Source organism: Budorcas taxicolor, chromosome 12, assembly GCF_023091745.1.
Source record: "Budorcas taxicolor isolate Tak-1 chromosome 12, Takin1.1, whole genome shotgun sequence".
Classification (NCBI taxonomy): Eukaryota; Metazoa; Chordata; class Mammalia; order Artiodactyla; family Bovidae; genus Budorcas; species Budorcas taxicolor.
In genome coordinates this window covers 87,085,161-87,101,306 of record NC_068921.1, presented here as the reverse complement: position 1 = coordinate 87,101,306, position 16,146 = coordinate 87,085,161, and the positions used below count along the sequence as shown (strand labels likewise).

Sequence of the window (16,146 nt, the reverse complement as noted above, 5' to 3'; positions counted from 1 at the left end):
GGCTGACTGACCCTGCCTGACCCAGGCTCTAGGAGGGTCTGGGGCCTGGTGCTCAGCGTCGGACCCCCAGGCTGAGGTGCTCGGCGGCTTCCAGCCTCACGGGCGTCTCTGCAGTCCAGGGGTGGCTCACTGTTAGTGGCTCTGTTTTGTGCGCATTTGCACGAGCGGCTGGTCCTTCCTGGTGTGCTCCGGGGCAGCCTGTCTGGGCCCCCGACGCTGACCTCAGCCCTCCCTGGCGCTGCAGAGGCCTGCGGAAGCCGATCCGTGTATGACGGGCCGGAGCAGGAGGAGTACTCCACCTTCATCATCGACGACCCCCAGGAGACCTACAAGACGCTGAAGCAGGTCATCGCCGGGGTCGGGGCCCTGGAGCAGGAGCATGCCCAGTACAAAAGGGACAAGTTCCGGAGGACCAAGTACGGAAGCCAGTGAGTGTGGGGCCTCAGCGGCGCGGGAAGCCGGGGGGGGCTGCCTCGGACCCCCTTCCTGCCTCCTTCAGAGCACATCCCTCTGGACTGTGTCCTGGAGCAGCGCCTTCTACCCCTACCCCCAGACCCTCAGACCCCCAGGCTCCCTGCCTCCAGGAGGCATCCCAGCCTCTCTCCAGACTGGCCATGGACCCCACCTGGGAGGGACGGAGGGCAGAGACGCAGACAGACCCCACCGCCTGCGCTCCACGCCCCTGGCTGCAGGCGTCTCAGCCAAGGGTCCCTGTCCTCCTGCTCTGAGCGTGGGGTGGTGAGAGTCCTGGAGCAGCTGGAGCACACAGACCCATGCAGAGCTCGCCCAGCACACACCTGGCGTGGGCCCACCTCCTGTCCCTGCTCCCCCTTCCTTCCAGGGAGCGCGTGGGTTTGGTTTGGGAAGGGAAGGGAGCCTCTGGAAGAGACCCCAACTCTGGCCAGGCTGGCAAGGGTGCCCAGCGTCTCCAGGGATGCCAACTGTGTCTGCTCCCAGCTCCAGAGACACTCACATCACCTTCCAGACCCTCTAACACCCTCTGTCAGAGCCCACGTAAGCTGTGTGAAGATGCTGCCTTTTCCTAAACGTGGCAGACCGCCTTGTTGGAAACAGCCGTGACTCACAGCTGTGCCAGCATCCGTAGCCAACGGGGCGCGGCACCGTGGTGCCCGCTCCCGATCGGCACACGCCTGCACGACGAGCCTCGCCCGCTGGGTCGGGGCTCGCAGCGGGCACTTCCCTGGGTGCCTCGGGCTGCCTTCTCCCCTTCCTGGCCTGCCTCCCTCGCGCGCGCCACGAGGGCTGCGCTGCACAAGCCAGGGCAGGAGCAAGCAGTGAGAGCGAGCAAAGCGAGCCCGTGCTCACGCGCCTGCCCCCGCGCTCTGCAGGGAGCACCCCATTGGAGACAAGAGCTTCCAGAGCTGCGTCAGGCAGCAGTCTGAGACCCCTGCCCATTCCATGTGAAGTCTGCACACGCTCTCCCAGGATGGCAGCCTGAGCTGGGGGAAGAAGAGCCCCTGCCGGGGGAGGAGAGAACCAGGCCAGAGGGCAGCGCGCCGGACGTCCGGCTCTCGAGCTCCTGAGGCTCCCGTGCCGCCTGCGGGCAGCCATGCGCTCGGTTGCGCCGGTGGCAGAGGAGCGGGCCTCCCGGGACACGGTGCTGCAACACCACAGCCTGCAAGGCACGCGCCCACGTCACACGCACATTTGTCTCCGCGGCACGAAGGCTCTGCTTCACCGGAGCGGGCACGTCCTGAGCGTCCCTCTCCTGTGAGCCTGCCCTCCAGGCGGCCGCCGGCACAAGGCCTCCGGTTTCAGCCTTGACGTTGGTGCCACCCCTGGCCGGAGGGTCAGAGCCACACGGAGATCCCGGCTGGAGGATGGCCTGGATCTTCGGGGCAGGGGTCCTCTTGCAGAGATTTCCTCGAGGTCCCAGCCTTCATCCCCACTGTGCTGCTGAAATGCGTCCACCCGGCTGCCACATCAAGGAAAGCTCTGCTGTTTGCTGTCGGTGGGGCTTAAAGTGGAGCGCCACCTGGTGGGCGTCTGGGGAAGTTTGTAAAAATGGAACTGTACCATCTTCAAGCTGTTTTTCTGAATGTTTTTAAAGAACCATTTTAAATTAGCTCTTTGATATAAAGTGTTAATAACCTGGAACATCCAAGCCTCTACCATTCAAGGGAGGTGCCACCTTAGGACAGAAAAGGCCATGGGCGTGTCTCATGGGTGACAGAGCCTCAACACAAGGCCTCTGGTTTCAGCCTTGACGTTGGTCACCCCTGGTCGGAGGGTCAGAACCACACGGAGATCCCGGTTTGAGGACGGCCTCGATCTTTGGGGGCAGGGGGCCTCTTGAAGAGATTTGGTGACAATGGGTGACTAAAAAGGGAATGGGTGTGTCTCACGTCAGCAAGTCGAGTCCCCAAGAGAAAAGGGAGGGGGGACCACTGGGCCCGCGCTGGGTAGCCTCGGGAGCAGACGCCGGACCCAGGCAGAGCTGCTGACTCTGACGCCCTGAGGTCAGCCAGGCTGAGCCTGAATTTGGAAAGCCCCATTCGGACCCCTAGGACCCGGTACCCTGTGCCGTCTGTCACTGGAGATCCAGGTAGCAGATAGAAATGTTACCAGCTGTCACAAATGGTGAAAGAAAATGTCGCAAAAAAGAAACTTGCATCACACAACTGTAAGGCTGCTCCAAACTGCAATTTTTAACATGAATTTGTAACAGTGTTTCTAAGATACTAATGATGTGCGATGTATTTTACTGGCTAATTAAAACAGACCTTTTATTCTTTCTGAGACTGACTTGGTTTCCCAGGAGCACCCACTGATGACATGCACCTGTGGAGATGGGGGTGGGTGGTGGAGCCGGGCAGGAAAGGAGTCTGACGACACGTGATGGCAGGTGAGGCTCCCCTGATGACCAGTCATGAGAAGGGTGAGGTGCCTCTGAGGACGGAGGAGGCCTCCCTGATGACAGGTGAGGTTTTTCTGATGATAGGTGAGGCTCCCCGAGGACAGGTGGGGTCCCTTGAGGACAGGTGAGGCCCCCTTGAGGACAGGACAGGCAGGGTTGGCTGGGGGGGTCCAGGCCTCCTGTGAGCTACGGTGTTGTGAGACATTTAGGGATGGGTGTGGGAATGGGGACCAGTCACTGTGGCCTCATTCTGAACACTGACAGCACACAGCGCCGTCAGCCAGGTGCTCAAGGAACCTCTGCTGTGACCTGTCCCCATGGTCCCAGAGGAGAAGAAAAGTCTGTACTGAATAGATCACCGGAGTCTTTCTGTCAGGCTGTTATAGGCTGGCTGTGCCCCGCACGGCGTGAAGCCCTGACCCCCAGGACCTCATAGACTGACTGCATTTGAGACGGGCCTTTACAGAGGAGACGAAGGCTACCCGAGGTCCCTCGGGGGCCCTGGTCCAGTCTGACTGGTGTCCTTTTAAGAAGAGGCCATTAAGACCGAGACACACACAGGGGCGACCCCGTGAGGACGTGGTGAGGAGACGGCGTCTACACTCAAGGAAAGAGGCCTCCAGAGAGCAGCCCACCCTGCGCCTGGACTTCTGACCCCGGGCTCCAGACCCATAGCGTCTGCTGTGGACACTGCCCAAGCCCCGCTTACAGACACGCCAGCAAAAGGCCCCACTTAAAAGGCAGGGAAATGTTTCGTCAGTGCGGTTCTGAGGAGCCTGTCCCCAGGTGGCCCCTGCCCCCTCGACGTCACATTTGAGCGAATCTCCCCTCGTCTGGCGTGGGGAGGACGCAGGGCACCACCAGGGCCCAGACCGCCAGCCAAGTGGCGTCACCACCGCCCCGAGTCCTTCGTCCCTGTGAAGAGCCAAAGGACTCACTGAAGGCTCCACAGGTACGGCACCAGGGGCCCCGGAGCTGCGTGCCGGCCCTGACCACGATCTGCTGCGGCCGGGAGCCCGGGGAGGCCACTTGGAGCTGCACTGGGGCCGGGCACCCGCTGGCCTCTGTGCCTGCGGTGATGTCACAGGGGCCACCTAGCAACAGGGCCGGTGCCTGTGGGCAGCTCCCTGCCGGGCAGAAGCCATGTGCTCCGGCTGAGGGCCCCTCGGGAGCGCCGCCCCACTCTGCTGTGACCAGAAGGCAGGGAGGATGGACAAGGACGGCACGGCCACCCACCGAAGGCATCGGCCTGGCCCCGGCGCCCCTCCCGTGGGCGTGGGCCCCGCACACCTCAAGGCCAGTGAGGTGGCCGAGCTGCAGCGGAGTCGAAGTGTGGGCGGCCTGCTCCAGAAGGGGGACCCACCAAGCTGCATCAAGAAGCTGTGCAAGGAGCCAGGTGGGGGCAGGCAGCTCACCCCAAGCTAACTCAGGCCCCAAATCCCCGCACGTGGGGCCTCAGGGGCCATCCTGGGGCCCAGGGGCCTCGGGGGCCATCCTGGGGGCCGGGGGCCTCGGGGGCCCATCCTAAGGGCCCGGGGGCTTCGGGGGCCCATGCTGGGGCCTGGGGGCTGCAGGGGCCCATCCTGGGGCCCGGGGGCTGTGGGGGCCATCCTAAGGGCCTGGGGGCTGTGGGGCCCATCCTGGGGCCTGGGGGCTGTGGGGGCCATCCTAAGGGCCTGGGGGCTGTGGGGCCCATCCTGGGGCCCGGGGGCTCTGGGGGCCCATCCTGGGGGCCAGGGGCTACAGGGGGCCATCCTGGGGGCCAGGGGCTGTGGGGCCCATCCTAAGGGCCTGGGGACTGTGGGGCCCATCCTGGGGGCTGGCCCGGGACTTCGGGGGGCCTGCTGTAAGCTCTGAGGAGGGCAGGAGAAAGGGGTGACAGAGACCTGGGCCTGTGGGAACCCCTCTGGCTCTTGAGGTGGCGCGAAAGTGTCTTGGGTTCATAGTGAGGCCCCAGGGCGAGCCTCAATTCCGATGTGGAAAGCAGGGGCCTCACGGGGCAGCGGGGAACCCGTGGGGCTGGAGCCGCCCACCACACATGGCACGGCGTTTGCATATTGCGTTGTCTGTGTTTCCCACTCCAGCGGGTTTCTAACCCCACAAGTGGGCAGTGGTATGCCCAAGGTGGGGACGAGTGCTCGAAACACACTGGTGCTGATGTGGACCTGCCCCTCGAGGGTCAGCTACCCCGGGGCCGCAGGCCCTGAGCTGGTGGAGAGAAGGGCGGGTTGCCACTCATCGGCGGGGCTCCCAGGTCATGGTTCTCCTAAGAAGGCCATGCCAGCAAGCACCCTTTGCCAAGACCGTCATTCAGGCCAAGGAAAAGAAACTGAGCAGGAATGCGATTTGCTTGTCAAGCCCTAGGAGTGCCTTTAAGAGGTCGTGGTGTATAAATACTTGTTTTCTCAGCTGAAAAATCCAAAGCTGTATCGGAGGAGGAGGTCACAGCACAGAGACCACTCTGTCTCCCCCACCTCCCACCATTAACATCCGAGCACATGTCAGGCTCTCAGGAGGGCTGAGTCCCCAAGAGGAAACCAACCCTAACCTGCTCAGAAACACTTCAGGTGGCCGTGGCGTCTCCCCGGTGACGCTGGCCTCAGACCTTCCCGTCCAGCACCGTGGAGTTTCCTGAGGCTGGATGGCCGGGAGCACCGAGCTGAGCCTCGTCTTGCCCTGTGCCCACCCGCCCCGAGGCCCCAGGCCCAGGAGGCCCCGGGCAGCACAGAGGGGCTGGAACACAGAGCGGGCCTCGCTGTCCACATGGTCAAATGGAACAAGACGTGGCCGCCCGAGGGAGCGCTAGAGACCCTCCTGGCCTCGATGCTCACACACAGGGATCACAAGGGAGGAGGCTGGTGCTGCCTGGCCTGCAGCTGTTGAGACAATGAGGTCGCAGACGGGGGCCGCGGACACACCAGCCTGGAGGCGCAGGAGCCGCTGGAAGCCGCGGAGCCCTAATCAGCCCCTACCCGCGACAGCCCTCCTGCAGGGCGTGTCCAGGAGAAGGAGGGCCGTTCCGAGGGTGGGCTCTGGGCCTCAGGCTGCTCCGCGTGGTGGGACCTGCTGAGATCCACGGGCCGGAGGAGGCTCTCCTGCTGTGAAGGGAGTGAGTGGCACCCTGGCTGCAAGGCAGCGTCGGTGAGGTTGTGCAGAGTTCTGCGATGTCAGCCCCTCGTCACCTGGCCTGCCCACCCTCCGCACTCATCCCAGACCTACAGGGGCATCTCAGTCTCGGACAGTGACCTGTGAGTGGTGTGAGGGTCGCTTAGAGCCCAGCTGAAAGGGGGCAGCAAAGGGGGTGCTCTACCTCCGGGCCGACCCCTGACCCCCTGCACCCCCTCCTGAGGCTGCTCGCTGGGCCCAGGGGAGCAGCCCTCCCATCTCCCCAGAGATCACTGCAGACCCTGCAGACATGCCCAGAACCCGGGTGAGTGCAGGGTTGTCCTCAGAAGGCAGACGGGGGACCCACCACCACGAGCGTCTCCCTTTCTGACGACGGTGCGCTGGAGGAAAAGGCAGCTGTGGCAGAGCAGAGAAGAGCCAGCTCTTCCTGCTGACGCTCCCCCCCCGTCAGTCCACGCAGGAGGAGGGAGCAGGGGGAGCATGCGGCCAGCCCACGCACAGACACGTGCGCACACACTCACACACATAGGCTTCGGGCGCTAGCACACACGCTGCACACTCGCATACGCAGGGACGCGTGTGCCAACACACACGTGCACACGCTCGCACACCCATAGACATGCACTAAAACGTGCTCACACACAGGCACACACAGCAGCACACACACGTGCAAACGTGCTCACACAGACACGTGCACCAGCACGCGGGCACACACGTGCGCGTGCAGGCTCGGGGCTGCTGAAGATTTTCCAGAAGTCACCTTGGAGCACTGCCTGCGAACAGCGGCTCCTGACCCCCCGCGCCCTTCCTGCTGAGAGCGGTCAAGCTCTGAAACGTGCTCTGAAGGCCCACTGCGGCTGAGCCCTTGGCCTTCAGGACATTGTCTGTGGGTGCAAGGGCCTGCCTGGGGACAGCACAGCGCAGGTCAGCAGGGGCCCCAGAGCCCATGCGGGTGCTGGAAATGGAGGAGGATGGGCAGCACCCAGTTCTCACCTGCAGGGAACCCAGCCTGAGGCGAGGGAATGACCCAGCCCAGGGCGCCTGGCAGAAAACTCCCTCCGAGGAAGGCCACATAACCCCGGGCAGGGGGCCCAGGTCCCCGTGAAGGATGGCACTGGAGGATGTCAGGAGCCGGGGACACAGGCTCGGGGCCAGGGGAAGGACAGCGAATGAAGCAGCACAGCTGGCAGGGCGCCCATAGGGGGCTGGCCCTGACCGCCTCCCTGGTGGTGCCCCCAGGCCCGAGGCCTGCAAGCTGAGAAGACCCTGAGCAGCTAGCTGACCTGGCCACCAGATTCTGTAGGAAACCCTCCAGGACCGTGGCCACCAGATTCTGTAGGAAACCCTCCAGGACCGTGGCCACCAGAGGCGTCCTGCCGGGCATCCTGCCGAAAGCGTTCTTTAAAGCTGGGGGCCTCCCAAGGCTGCGCCGGCTGCAGGGCCAGGGCCCAGGGTGTGTGTGGGGCTGGGGGTGGGAACCAGGCCACTGGGGGTTTCTGGAGCAGCCAAGGGGCACCTCAGGCTCAAAGGGGCTGCAAGGTTGTGGGGCTGGAGCGTGGCAAGCTTGGGGCCCTTCCGAGGGTCCTCTGGGGCCCCAGGGCCTGTGGGAACCCCACTGCGAGCTCCGAGCTCTGGAGCGAGTAGCCTGCATCTCACCAGGACGCCACGGCCTCCCACTCGGAGCCCAGGACTCATGCTGCCGGCCCCACGAGGCCCTGAGACGCGGCCCACCTGCTCCCCGTGTGTGAGGCGCCGTGCTCTGCTCATGGAGAGACCCCCCCCAGTCAAAAACCCGCCCCTGAAGCACCTCGGGGCCACTGCGGCTCAGATGCCACCTCCAGAGGTGGGGCGCGGCCCACTGGCTGCAGGCCGTGTCCCCTGTCCCCACTCCGCTGCCTCCAGGAGAACACAGCAACACCATAGGCCCCCCTAAGTTCCACTGAGGGGGCGAGGCCCCACGGGGACCCCCTCGGCCCAGCTACGATCCCTCAGGGCCCCTCACTAGCCTGCAAAATACTGATGGGGACGTCAGGGCTGGTGGCCTCCCGGGCGAGGATACCGGGGGACTTGGGTGCACACAGGGGCAGCAGACCTGGGCTCCCCACGGGTGGCCATCAGCATCCTCGCAGGCTGACCACAGCCCTGCTGCCCCTCCTCAGAGTCCGAAGACCCGGGGAAGGACGTCAGGAGTGAAGCAGAAGATGCCAGCTGGTGAGCAGCCTTGGCACAGTGGAGGCAGCGGTGCAGACGCGTGCGGGGATGTGGGAGGCGGGGCGGGAGTGAGGCCTGGAGGCCCTGACGGAGGGCGACAGGGTCCAGGGAGGCTCAGAGGGGCTGGTCACCCAGCAAACAGCAGCACAGCTTGGCCTGGCCCAGCACCTCGGCCCTGGCACCTGTCTCTGCAGTCCTTCCCCAGGATCTCAGAAAGAAAGCTTGCTGCCCGGGAGGCTGCTGGGGCCCTGGGCAACCCTCGTGCTGGGCAGGTCTGGGTCGGAATGGGCCCCTCGGAGCCCTGCGTCCCTCATGCCTCTGCACCTCCTCTGCCCCTGGGCCTGCCTTGCCCACCGCCCCCGGCCCTCTGCCGATGCAGGGGCACCACACGGGCTCCCAGGGTCAGGGTCAGGGTCAGGGTCAGGGTTGGCACGAAGCCGTCTCCCAACTCTCTCCACGCCCTGCAGCCAGGCCAGCCTGGAGGACAAGCAGGACGGGGGCCAGGATGCCCGTGGGCAGGCGCCGGAGGACGCGAAGGTGGAGGAGGCCAGCACCCGCCGCAAGCAGCCAGCTGAAGGGGAGGACGGGGACGAGTGCACCCCGGAGGACAAGGTGGGCCGGGCCCCCGGCCTGGGCGGCCATCCCCTGGCTCAGCCCTGCCCTGTTTACCCAGTCTGTCCCGCCGCCTCCTTACAGGAACAGGAGCCTGAGTCCATCAAGCTAGACGACCTTCTGGAGAAAGAGGCAAGAGAGTCTCGCTTCAGTGGCGGAATTAGGCGGGAAGGCTGCAGGGCGCGGTTCTGCTGTGGACGCCGGTCGGTCCCCCGCCGGAGCTGGGCTTGTGGGCTGAACCAGCCCCTAGCTCCCTCGGCACCGGGCCTGTGTCTGCCCAGGGGCGCCTTAACCCCAGCTCCCAAAGCAGCGCTGTGCTCAGGGGGCCAGGCAGCAGGGGTCCTGACCGAGGCTCCCTCAGCTCAGCCGTGACGGGGAGGCCCAGCCCGGCCCGCAGCCTGGGGCACAGCCCTCCCTGGATGCCGCCCGCCCCCAGGAGGGCCCTTCCTTCCCCCATGCTCATGGGGGTGGAGAGAAGCTGGGTGGTCATGCCAGGGTTTACACCGGAGGCCCTGGGCCTACATCCGGGGGTTCTGGGGTTCCCTCCACTCCCAGGAACACTTCTCCCGGTGTCGACCCAGGCACTACCACAGGAAGCACTTTCAGGGCTGAGCCAAGGAGCCTGAGACGCGGGGCGGCCCCCACACAGCCCCCAGGCCCCCGGCCATGTGTGCGCCTGCGCACCAGGCAGAGGGGCGCCTGCAGCGGGGCCCGGGGGCGCATGTGGGCCTGCAGTGGGGCCCGGGGGTGCATGTGGGCCTGCAGCAGCCACCCAGATCTCGGCACGCCTGCTCACCCAGGCTCTGGTTCTCAGCAGGTAAAGGTGGGGGCCCCTCTGGGTCCTCAGGGGCCCGATACAAGGTGCCCAAGGGTGCGGGGGAGGCCAGACCTCCCCACCCTCTGCCAGGGCTGCCGTGGAGGCCTCGCCAGCCCCACTGCCAACAGCTCCCACCACGCACAGCCAGGAACGGAGACCCCGGGGCGACGAATGCCCAGACCTGAGCACCGTGGGACTCGAGCCCTTGCCCCTCCCAGGAAGCTGCACTCCCCCGGCTCAGCCACGCCCATCATCCACGAGTCTCTGATTTCCCTCCACAGAAACCATCTGTGTTTGTGGAGATTGACCTGGGAGACCGTGCTGAGGAGGTAAGTGCCAGAGCTGAGCAAGCCCGGCCACCCACAGGAAGCGGCGTGCTCGGGGCCCGCAGCAGTCCCGGGACCCCGCCCAAGCAGAGTGTGCTGGCCGCTGAGGAGAGACGGGACCCGGGCTCTGAGGACTGGCCTAGGGACCAGAGGGTGCCTGGCCTCTTTCTCAGTCCCTCACGCTAACTCACACGCATTCCTGCACCACCAGAGACCCCAGGGCCTGGGTCAACACTCGAGATGCCTGGGGGCCTCAAGAACCTCTTGTGGAATTGTGCTGGAGTGGTGAGTGGGTCCAAGCCAGGAGCTGGAAGACTTAGTCTCCACACGCAGGGAAGGCTCACACAAGTCACCATGCCTTTCCATGCCTCAGTTTTATCATCTGCAAAATGGGACTCTTAACACCGCAGCCCAGTGTTGTTCTGTCATGGCCTCAGAACACTGCCTGGCGCCCGGAGAGCCCCAGCATCAGGTACTACCCTCACCACTGCCGCCATCGTCCCTGTCTCCACCATCATCAAACTACCACCCCACTCACTGTCTCCATCAGCGTCAGCATCGCCGTCACCACCCTCAACACCACCACCATTTCAGCACCACTCTCTGTAAACGGAAGTGGTTGACCCAGTGGTCAACCTTGATTGGCCTTTCCAACACAAATATTCTCTGTTTCTGTTGTAGTGAGTAGCCGCCTCTTTGGACGCTCTCTCTAATTCCCTCTTGGCAAAAGTAAGCCCCTGCCTCGGGGCTGCTCCTTTCCAGATGGTACTTCCTAGCTCTTTGCCCTCAGAACAGGATGCATGGTGAAGAGAGTTGGTTACTGACTCATCCCAAGGTTACCGAGGGGACAGGGTTCAAGGACTCAAGAAGGTTCAGCCAGCGCAGAGCTGGACTGAGGGACCAGGCCTTCTGACTTGCATTCCAGGGTCAAGGGCATGGCTCCTTGGTCTGGGTCCCCTAGTTAGAAACCCCCGCCTGACGGAGCCCCGCCACATGGGAGGATGCTCGGGGCCGTCTCCACATCCCGTCTTGTTCTCGGCGGGCCCAGCAGGTCCAGCCTCGGTCCCTAACGCCTCCCGCCCCACAGGTGGTCACGCGCATCACAGAAGAAGAGAAGCGGTCCCAGAAGGACATGGGAGATGTGTCAGAGGACGAGTGAGTGAGGCGCCCACTCAGGGGAGCCTGGGGGCAGGGGGTGTTTGTGCCAACGCTTCCACCCTCCGGGGTAGAGATCGTGAGGCTCTGAAGCCAGCAGGAGGTGCGACGTGCGCCCAGGGGCTGTGGGTCAGTGGCACTTTAAATGATACAGAGAAGAAAACAGCAGCTCACCCACTTCTCATCTGAACTGACCGTATTAATATCTTGGCTGATTTTAAAAAGGAAAATTTCTCTGTTCACTCTGTAAACTGATAGTCATTTAAAATAAAGGGAGGCACATGAGATGGCACAGCAGAGAGGGAAGGTTTAAAATACCCACGTGCCACCAACTGGAAGCAGTGGGGGCGCCTGGAAGCCTGGGCCCTGAGGGGCCAGGAGCAGAGGCTGGAGCACGGGTGAGCTGCGGGCAGGGGACCCCCCGGCCGCGCTCCTGCGCTTCCAGACGCGCTTGGCCGCAGTGTCCCGGCCCTTTGCGACTTGGCGGTGGCTGTCACTGCCTCTCCCCAGGTTGGGTTCTGGGGGGACAGTGTCCCTGTGAGGAAGTGTCACCCCCAAGCCTGTGCTGATCTCTGCTCACACGGCCAGGCACACAGCTTCTACCAGGGTGTCAGGACTGCCTGGCACAGCCTCGGATCTAGGCTTGCTGGGAAGTCTCCTTACGCTAGCGAATGCTTTTCTCGTCATTTCTTACTGGACGCGGTGATGGGCTGGGTCAGAGCCTGGCAGCTCCTTTTCTGCCCCAGGCCAGGCGGGCTCAGGCCCACCTCTCAGCCTCTGGGTCTGGCTCCCACACTCTGCTCAGCTGGCCCAGAGAACCTGTGGAGGGGCCGGGCCTAGGAACCAGGCCTCGGCGGCTGCCAACTGCTTGGCCAACAGGACAGAGTCTGCTCATGGGGGGGGTGCCTAGATGCGTGCCAGGGAGGCGGGGCCACCTGCCTGCTCACCTGCAGCCTCAGTCCGTTCAGTCGGCCCCCTCGGGCACTGAGGTGCCTGTCAGGGGCCCGTTGGGACACTGGCCCAGAGCCAAGGAGGTCCCTGTGAAGAGGAGCCATCTGACCCCAGAGACAGCTTTGGTTGGGAGTGGAACCCCCAGAGTCCCCCCAACAGGAATAGGCACAGGCCGCAGTCCTCTGCAAACACTGACTGGGCTGGGGTGGGCACTGTCCACCTGCGACGCCTCTTCACGGCTGGGCTGTGGATGGACGGGGCGTCATGCTCAGCAGGCCTTCAAGGCCTCTCAGGCTCAAGGGGCTCCTGTTGGGATGGAGAAGCCGAGGCAAGAGAGGGGAGGGCCCCAGAGGGGCCTGGGAGCCGTCTCTGGCTGGCGAGCTTATGCACACTGAGCTGGTGGGAGGGGGTAGGGTGCCTCTCACCCCTTCCCTCGGCCTCCAGGTCCAGGACCAGGACCCACGCTGAGCTGGTGGGAGGGGTAGGGTGCCTCTCACCCCTTCCCTCGGCCTCCAGGTCCAGGACCAGGACCCACGCTGAGCTGGTGGGAGGGGTAGGGTGCCTCTCACCCCTTCCCTCGGCCTCCAGGTCCAGGACCAGGACCCACGCTGAGCTGGTGGGAGGGGTAGGGTGCCTCTCACCCCTTCCCTCGGCCTCCAGGTCCAGGACCAGCTGGGTGTGCTGTATCCCGTACTCCACCAGAAAGAAGGTGAAGCACAGTGCGCTGCCTGGAGAAGGTGACTCAGGCTCGGGGAGGGAGCAGGCTGAGGGAGGGGCAGAGCATGGCGTGGGGCGGGCAGAGGGCAGGCTGCCTCCCGGGTCCTACCCCAGACCTGCCCCTCTGGCCAGTAACTGGGCCTCCACTTGGCTCCTGGGCCAGCTGCCAGGGAGGGGTGAGGACGCAGATAGCTGTCCTGAGACACCGGAGGAGCCTGCTTCAGAGGCGCCGTGACCGCTCCAACAGGATGCTCCGCCCCTGGGAAGCGATGAGGCCATCTTCGAAACACACAATAAAAAGTGAATGAAAGGGGTTGCACCTCTCCAGGGCCCCATCCCTTCTTGCCACAAACCTTGTCCCAGAACATGTACATCAGGGAAGACAGGCAGCTCAGGGCCTCATCTCCCAGGTCACGGGGTCACACCTCCCCTCCCGGGTCACGGGGACATGCAGCACCTCACTTAGCCCCAGACCCCCAGGGGCCTGGCCCCAACCACAGCTGCCACCAGGGCACTGAGGGGCGTGGGCATTGGTCCCCGAAGAACCAGGGGCGGGCATTCCTACAGCTGGACTGGGAGCCCTGGGGACTCCACGGGGGAGAGGCAGCCACAGGGAGATGCTGCCTGCGGCGGGGGAGGCAGGGCCTGGAGGGGAGCCCCCCAGGGAGACCCCGCGAGGCCACAGGGAGACGCTGCCTGCGGCGGGGGAGGCAGGGCCTGGAGGGGAGCCCCCCAGGGGGACCCCGAGAGGCCTGTGGCTCCTTTGTCCGGGTAACCAGCTGGGGCTTGGCAGCCCGCCTCCAGCCACGTGTCTGACTCAGCCCGAGACGGAGGACGCAGCATCCCAGCGCCTCCTGAGGATGGCCCACGGCCTCCACCCGTAGGCACAGCCTCCCAAGCAAGTGTCCCCTCGTCCTTGCCCCTGAGTGGCAGCTCCCTGTCCTGGCACCCAGCCACCAAGATGGCCACTGAGAGAAGCTTCCGGAGAATCGGCCAGAGGAGGCCACAGGCCAGGAGTGTGACTGGTCCCCAGCCGGTACCTTCTCTGTCCGTCCCTGGCCACCACAGGCAGCTGGCCTTGTTCAGAATCACGGAAGGGCCCCGTGCAGGGCAGCCCTCACCTCCCGGGTCAGCCAGGGGCCAGTCGGGGCGGCTCGTGAGAACCGGCGGACGGTGGGGGGTGGGAGTGGTGGAGCCCACAGGCCAGGCTCTAGAAAGGCAGGTGGACGCGGCCTGAGAGCCTTCGATCTGGCCCCCAGGCCCGCTGAGGCCACAGAGAGACCCCTACCTGGGGAGCTGGGCCACAGCCGGCAGGAACGACACCGTGACCCGGGCCTGCAGGGAACGAAGAGCTGACAGCCTCGCCGACAGCGAGCCCTAAGGTCACTGCTGGTGGCGAGGTCGCTCACCCCCGAGCAGGAGGGAGGCTGAGCACCGACCCTTGCCGCCCCGCGGGCTGTGGAGCTGTCTGTCCATCTCGGTGCTTGGAGGCCAGCCCTTGTGGACTGCAGGCGGGAGGGGGTCATTTACCTCCAGGAGGGCCCCAGTCCTCAGGGCCCCCAACTTAGCCTGCGAGGCTGGCCCCCCGGCCTGACCCGGCTCCCTCCCCAGCCCCTGCAGGCCCATAGCTGCTCAGACCAGTGAATTTGAGGCCGCAGGGCCCCCAGGACAGGCCCAGCCCAGTGGCTCTGGTGGACACAGCCTCCCCACCCCGAGGCCTGTCCCTGCTGCCAGGCTGTTCCTCCCAGCATTGTTAGTCTCCCCCGAATCGCACGTGCACTTTCATTGTGGGCTACATGGGAACTGGAAGAAAGCGTGTAACCTGTCCCCTTGAGACCTTCATACCACCCCTGGCAGGATTTCTGTTTCTGCTTCAAATATGTAGAGACAGCTGCATATGGAGATAGGTAAACACAGCTTTTCTACAAAATTGACACCACATTGCAGGGGGGTGTTTTATTTTCTTGTTTTGTTTTGTTTACGATGTTTCCTTTTATCCTCATAAACACTTGCCCACCATTGACATGTGTTGGCTGAAAGCCTGCCTTGTGCCAGGTGATACTCTGGGGAAACATGGTGGTTGAACAAACCCTGGCCTCTGAAGCCTCCAGTCTGCGGGGAGACAAGCGTGGACGCCCAGCGCGTCCTGACTTTCTGCTCGTTGCCCAGGAGACATCGCCTCCCTTCTGGGGTGAGACAAGCGGGGACGCCCAGCGCGTCCTGACTTTCTGCTCGTTGCCCAGCAGACATCGCCTGCAGTCTGCGGGGAGACAAGCGTGGACGCCCAGCGCGTCCTGACTTTCTGCTCGTTGCCCAGGAGACATCGCCTCCCTTCTGGGGTGAGACAAGCGGGGACGCCCAGCGCGTCCTGACTTTCTGCTCGTTGCCCAGCCGACATCGCCTCCCTTCTGGGGTGAGACAAGCGGGGATGCCCAGCGCGTCCTGACTTTCTGCTCGTTGCCCAGCAGACATCGCCTGCAGTCTGCGGGGAGACAAGCGTGGACGCCCAGCGCGTCCTGACTTTCTGCTCGTTGCCCAGCAGACATCAGCTGCATCCCCTGGGAAGCGGTGCTTCTGGGCTGCTCCGCCCAGGGCAGCCACCTGCCGCCAGGCTGACAGATTAGGAGGAAACGCGGGTGGTGGGCTGGGCGGGGAAGGGGCCTGCGGAAGGCGGGCTGAGGGCGGCGCTCGCGGCCAGGCGGCGGGCCCTCAAGGGCGGGGCTTGCCCTGCACCCCGCCGCCCGCCCTGCAGGGCCTGGCATCCTTCCCGTCCACACTGCGGGCCCTGTTATTCCCCCTGCTTTTGCAGCAGGAAGGCGGGGTGGCGGGTGGCGGTGAGGGGTCACTAGCAGGGCAGCCCGCACCCAGGCAGCTGCCCTCGGGAGCCACGGCGCCCGAGCGTCGGCTGGTCTCTTCCTGCAGCTCCAAGGAAACGGATGAGCCAGGGCCGTGTCCGCGGCCGTTCTCTGAGCTCCCGCCGGGAGCGGCGGCTGCGCTTGGCTGGAGCGCCCCCTGGTGGCGGGCCGGCCCTCCGGCCTCCCGCGGACGTCCCGCCGGAGCCAGGCTCCCAGACCTTCCACCAGGAGGCGGCGGCCGGACATCTCCTCACCCTACAGACTGCACATCTCCTCTGCTCACTAACAAGCATCCGGAAGGAGGCTGTGTTGGTGGCCAGCGGCGGGCGGACGGAGGGGCCTGACCCAGGCCTGTGCGGAGCAGCCCTGCTCTTGCCTCCAGGGTGCAGAGGTCAAGGGTCCTGGCCCCCGGCCCTGCCTGTGCCGTGACCTCGAGTCCTGGGAGGATGGACAGACAGACCTGCCCTCTGTCTAGAGTCCTGCGCACCTCCAGGGGTG

At 64.7% G+C, this 16,146-nt stretch overlaps 2 protein-coding genes across 4 annotated transcripts in view; both read left to right on the top strand.

Moving 5' to 3' along the window:
* The window catches only part of RASA3 (RAS p21 protein activator 3), an 84,598-nt gene extending 81,856 nt beyond the window's left edge, over positions 1–2,742 (top strand). The window contains exons 23-24 of one of the 3 annotated variants that reach the window (XM_052649928.1): positions 245–416; positions 1,350–2,742. In XM_052649928.1, the coding sequence (XP_052505888.1) occupies positions 245–416; positions 1,350–1,425 (248 nt within the window). In that variant the 3' untranslated portion in view covers positions 1,426–2,742. Of the gene's footprint in view, positions 1–244; positions 429–553; positions 1,320–1,349 lie in introns of those variants that run through there. The other 2 variants (XM_052649927.1, XM_052649926.1) reach the window with 2 other exon arrangements.
* A 1,345-nt stretch (positions 2,743–4,087) lies between these two features.
* On the top strand, positions 4,088–14,174 carry C12H13orf46 (chromosome 12 C13orf46 homolog). The gene is made up of 9 exons (XM_052650049.1): positions 4,088–4,274; positions 8,164–8,215; positions 8,683–8,827; positions 8,912–8,959; positions 9,926–9,973; positions 11,058–11,125; positions 12,737–12,813; positions 13,678–13,829; positions 14,070–14,174. The coding sequence occupies exons 1-9, from the start codon at positions 4,088–4,090 to the stop codon at positions 14,172–14,174; spliced, it is 882 nt and encodes a 293-aa protein (XP_052506009.1).
* Positions 14,175–16,146: the final 1,972 nt, after the last annotated feature.

Excerpts from the sequence above, each read along its gene's own strand:
- C12H13orf46 (XM_052650049.1), top strand. The coding sequence starts at position 4,088 with ATGGACAAGGACGGCACGGCCACCCACCGAAGGCATCGGCCTGGCCCC. Across the intron at positions 8,828-8,911 it reads AGTGCACCCCGGAGGACAAG|GAACAGGAGCCTGAGTCCAT; the intron begins GTGGGCCGGGCC and ends GCCTCCTTACAG. Across the intron at positions 11,126-12,736 it reads GGAGATGTGTCAGAGGACGA|GTCCAGGACCAGCTGGGTGT; the intron begins GTGAGTGAGGCG and ends CTCGGCCTCCAG.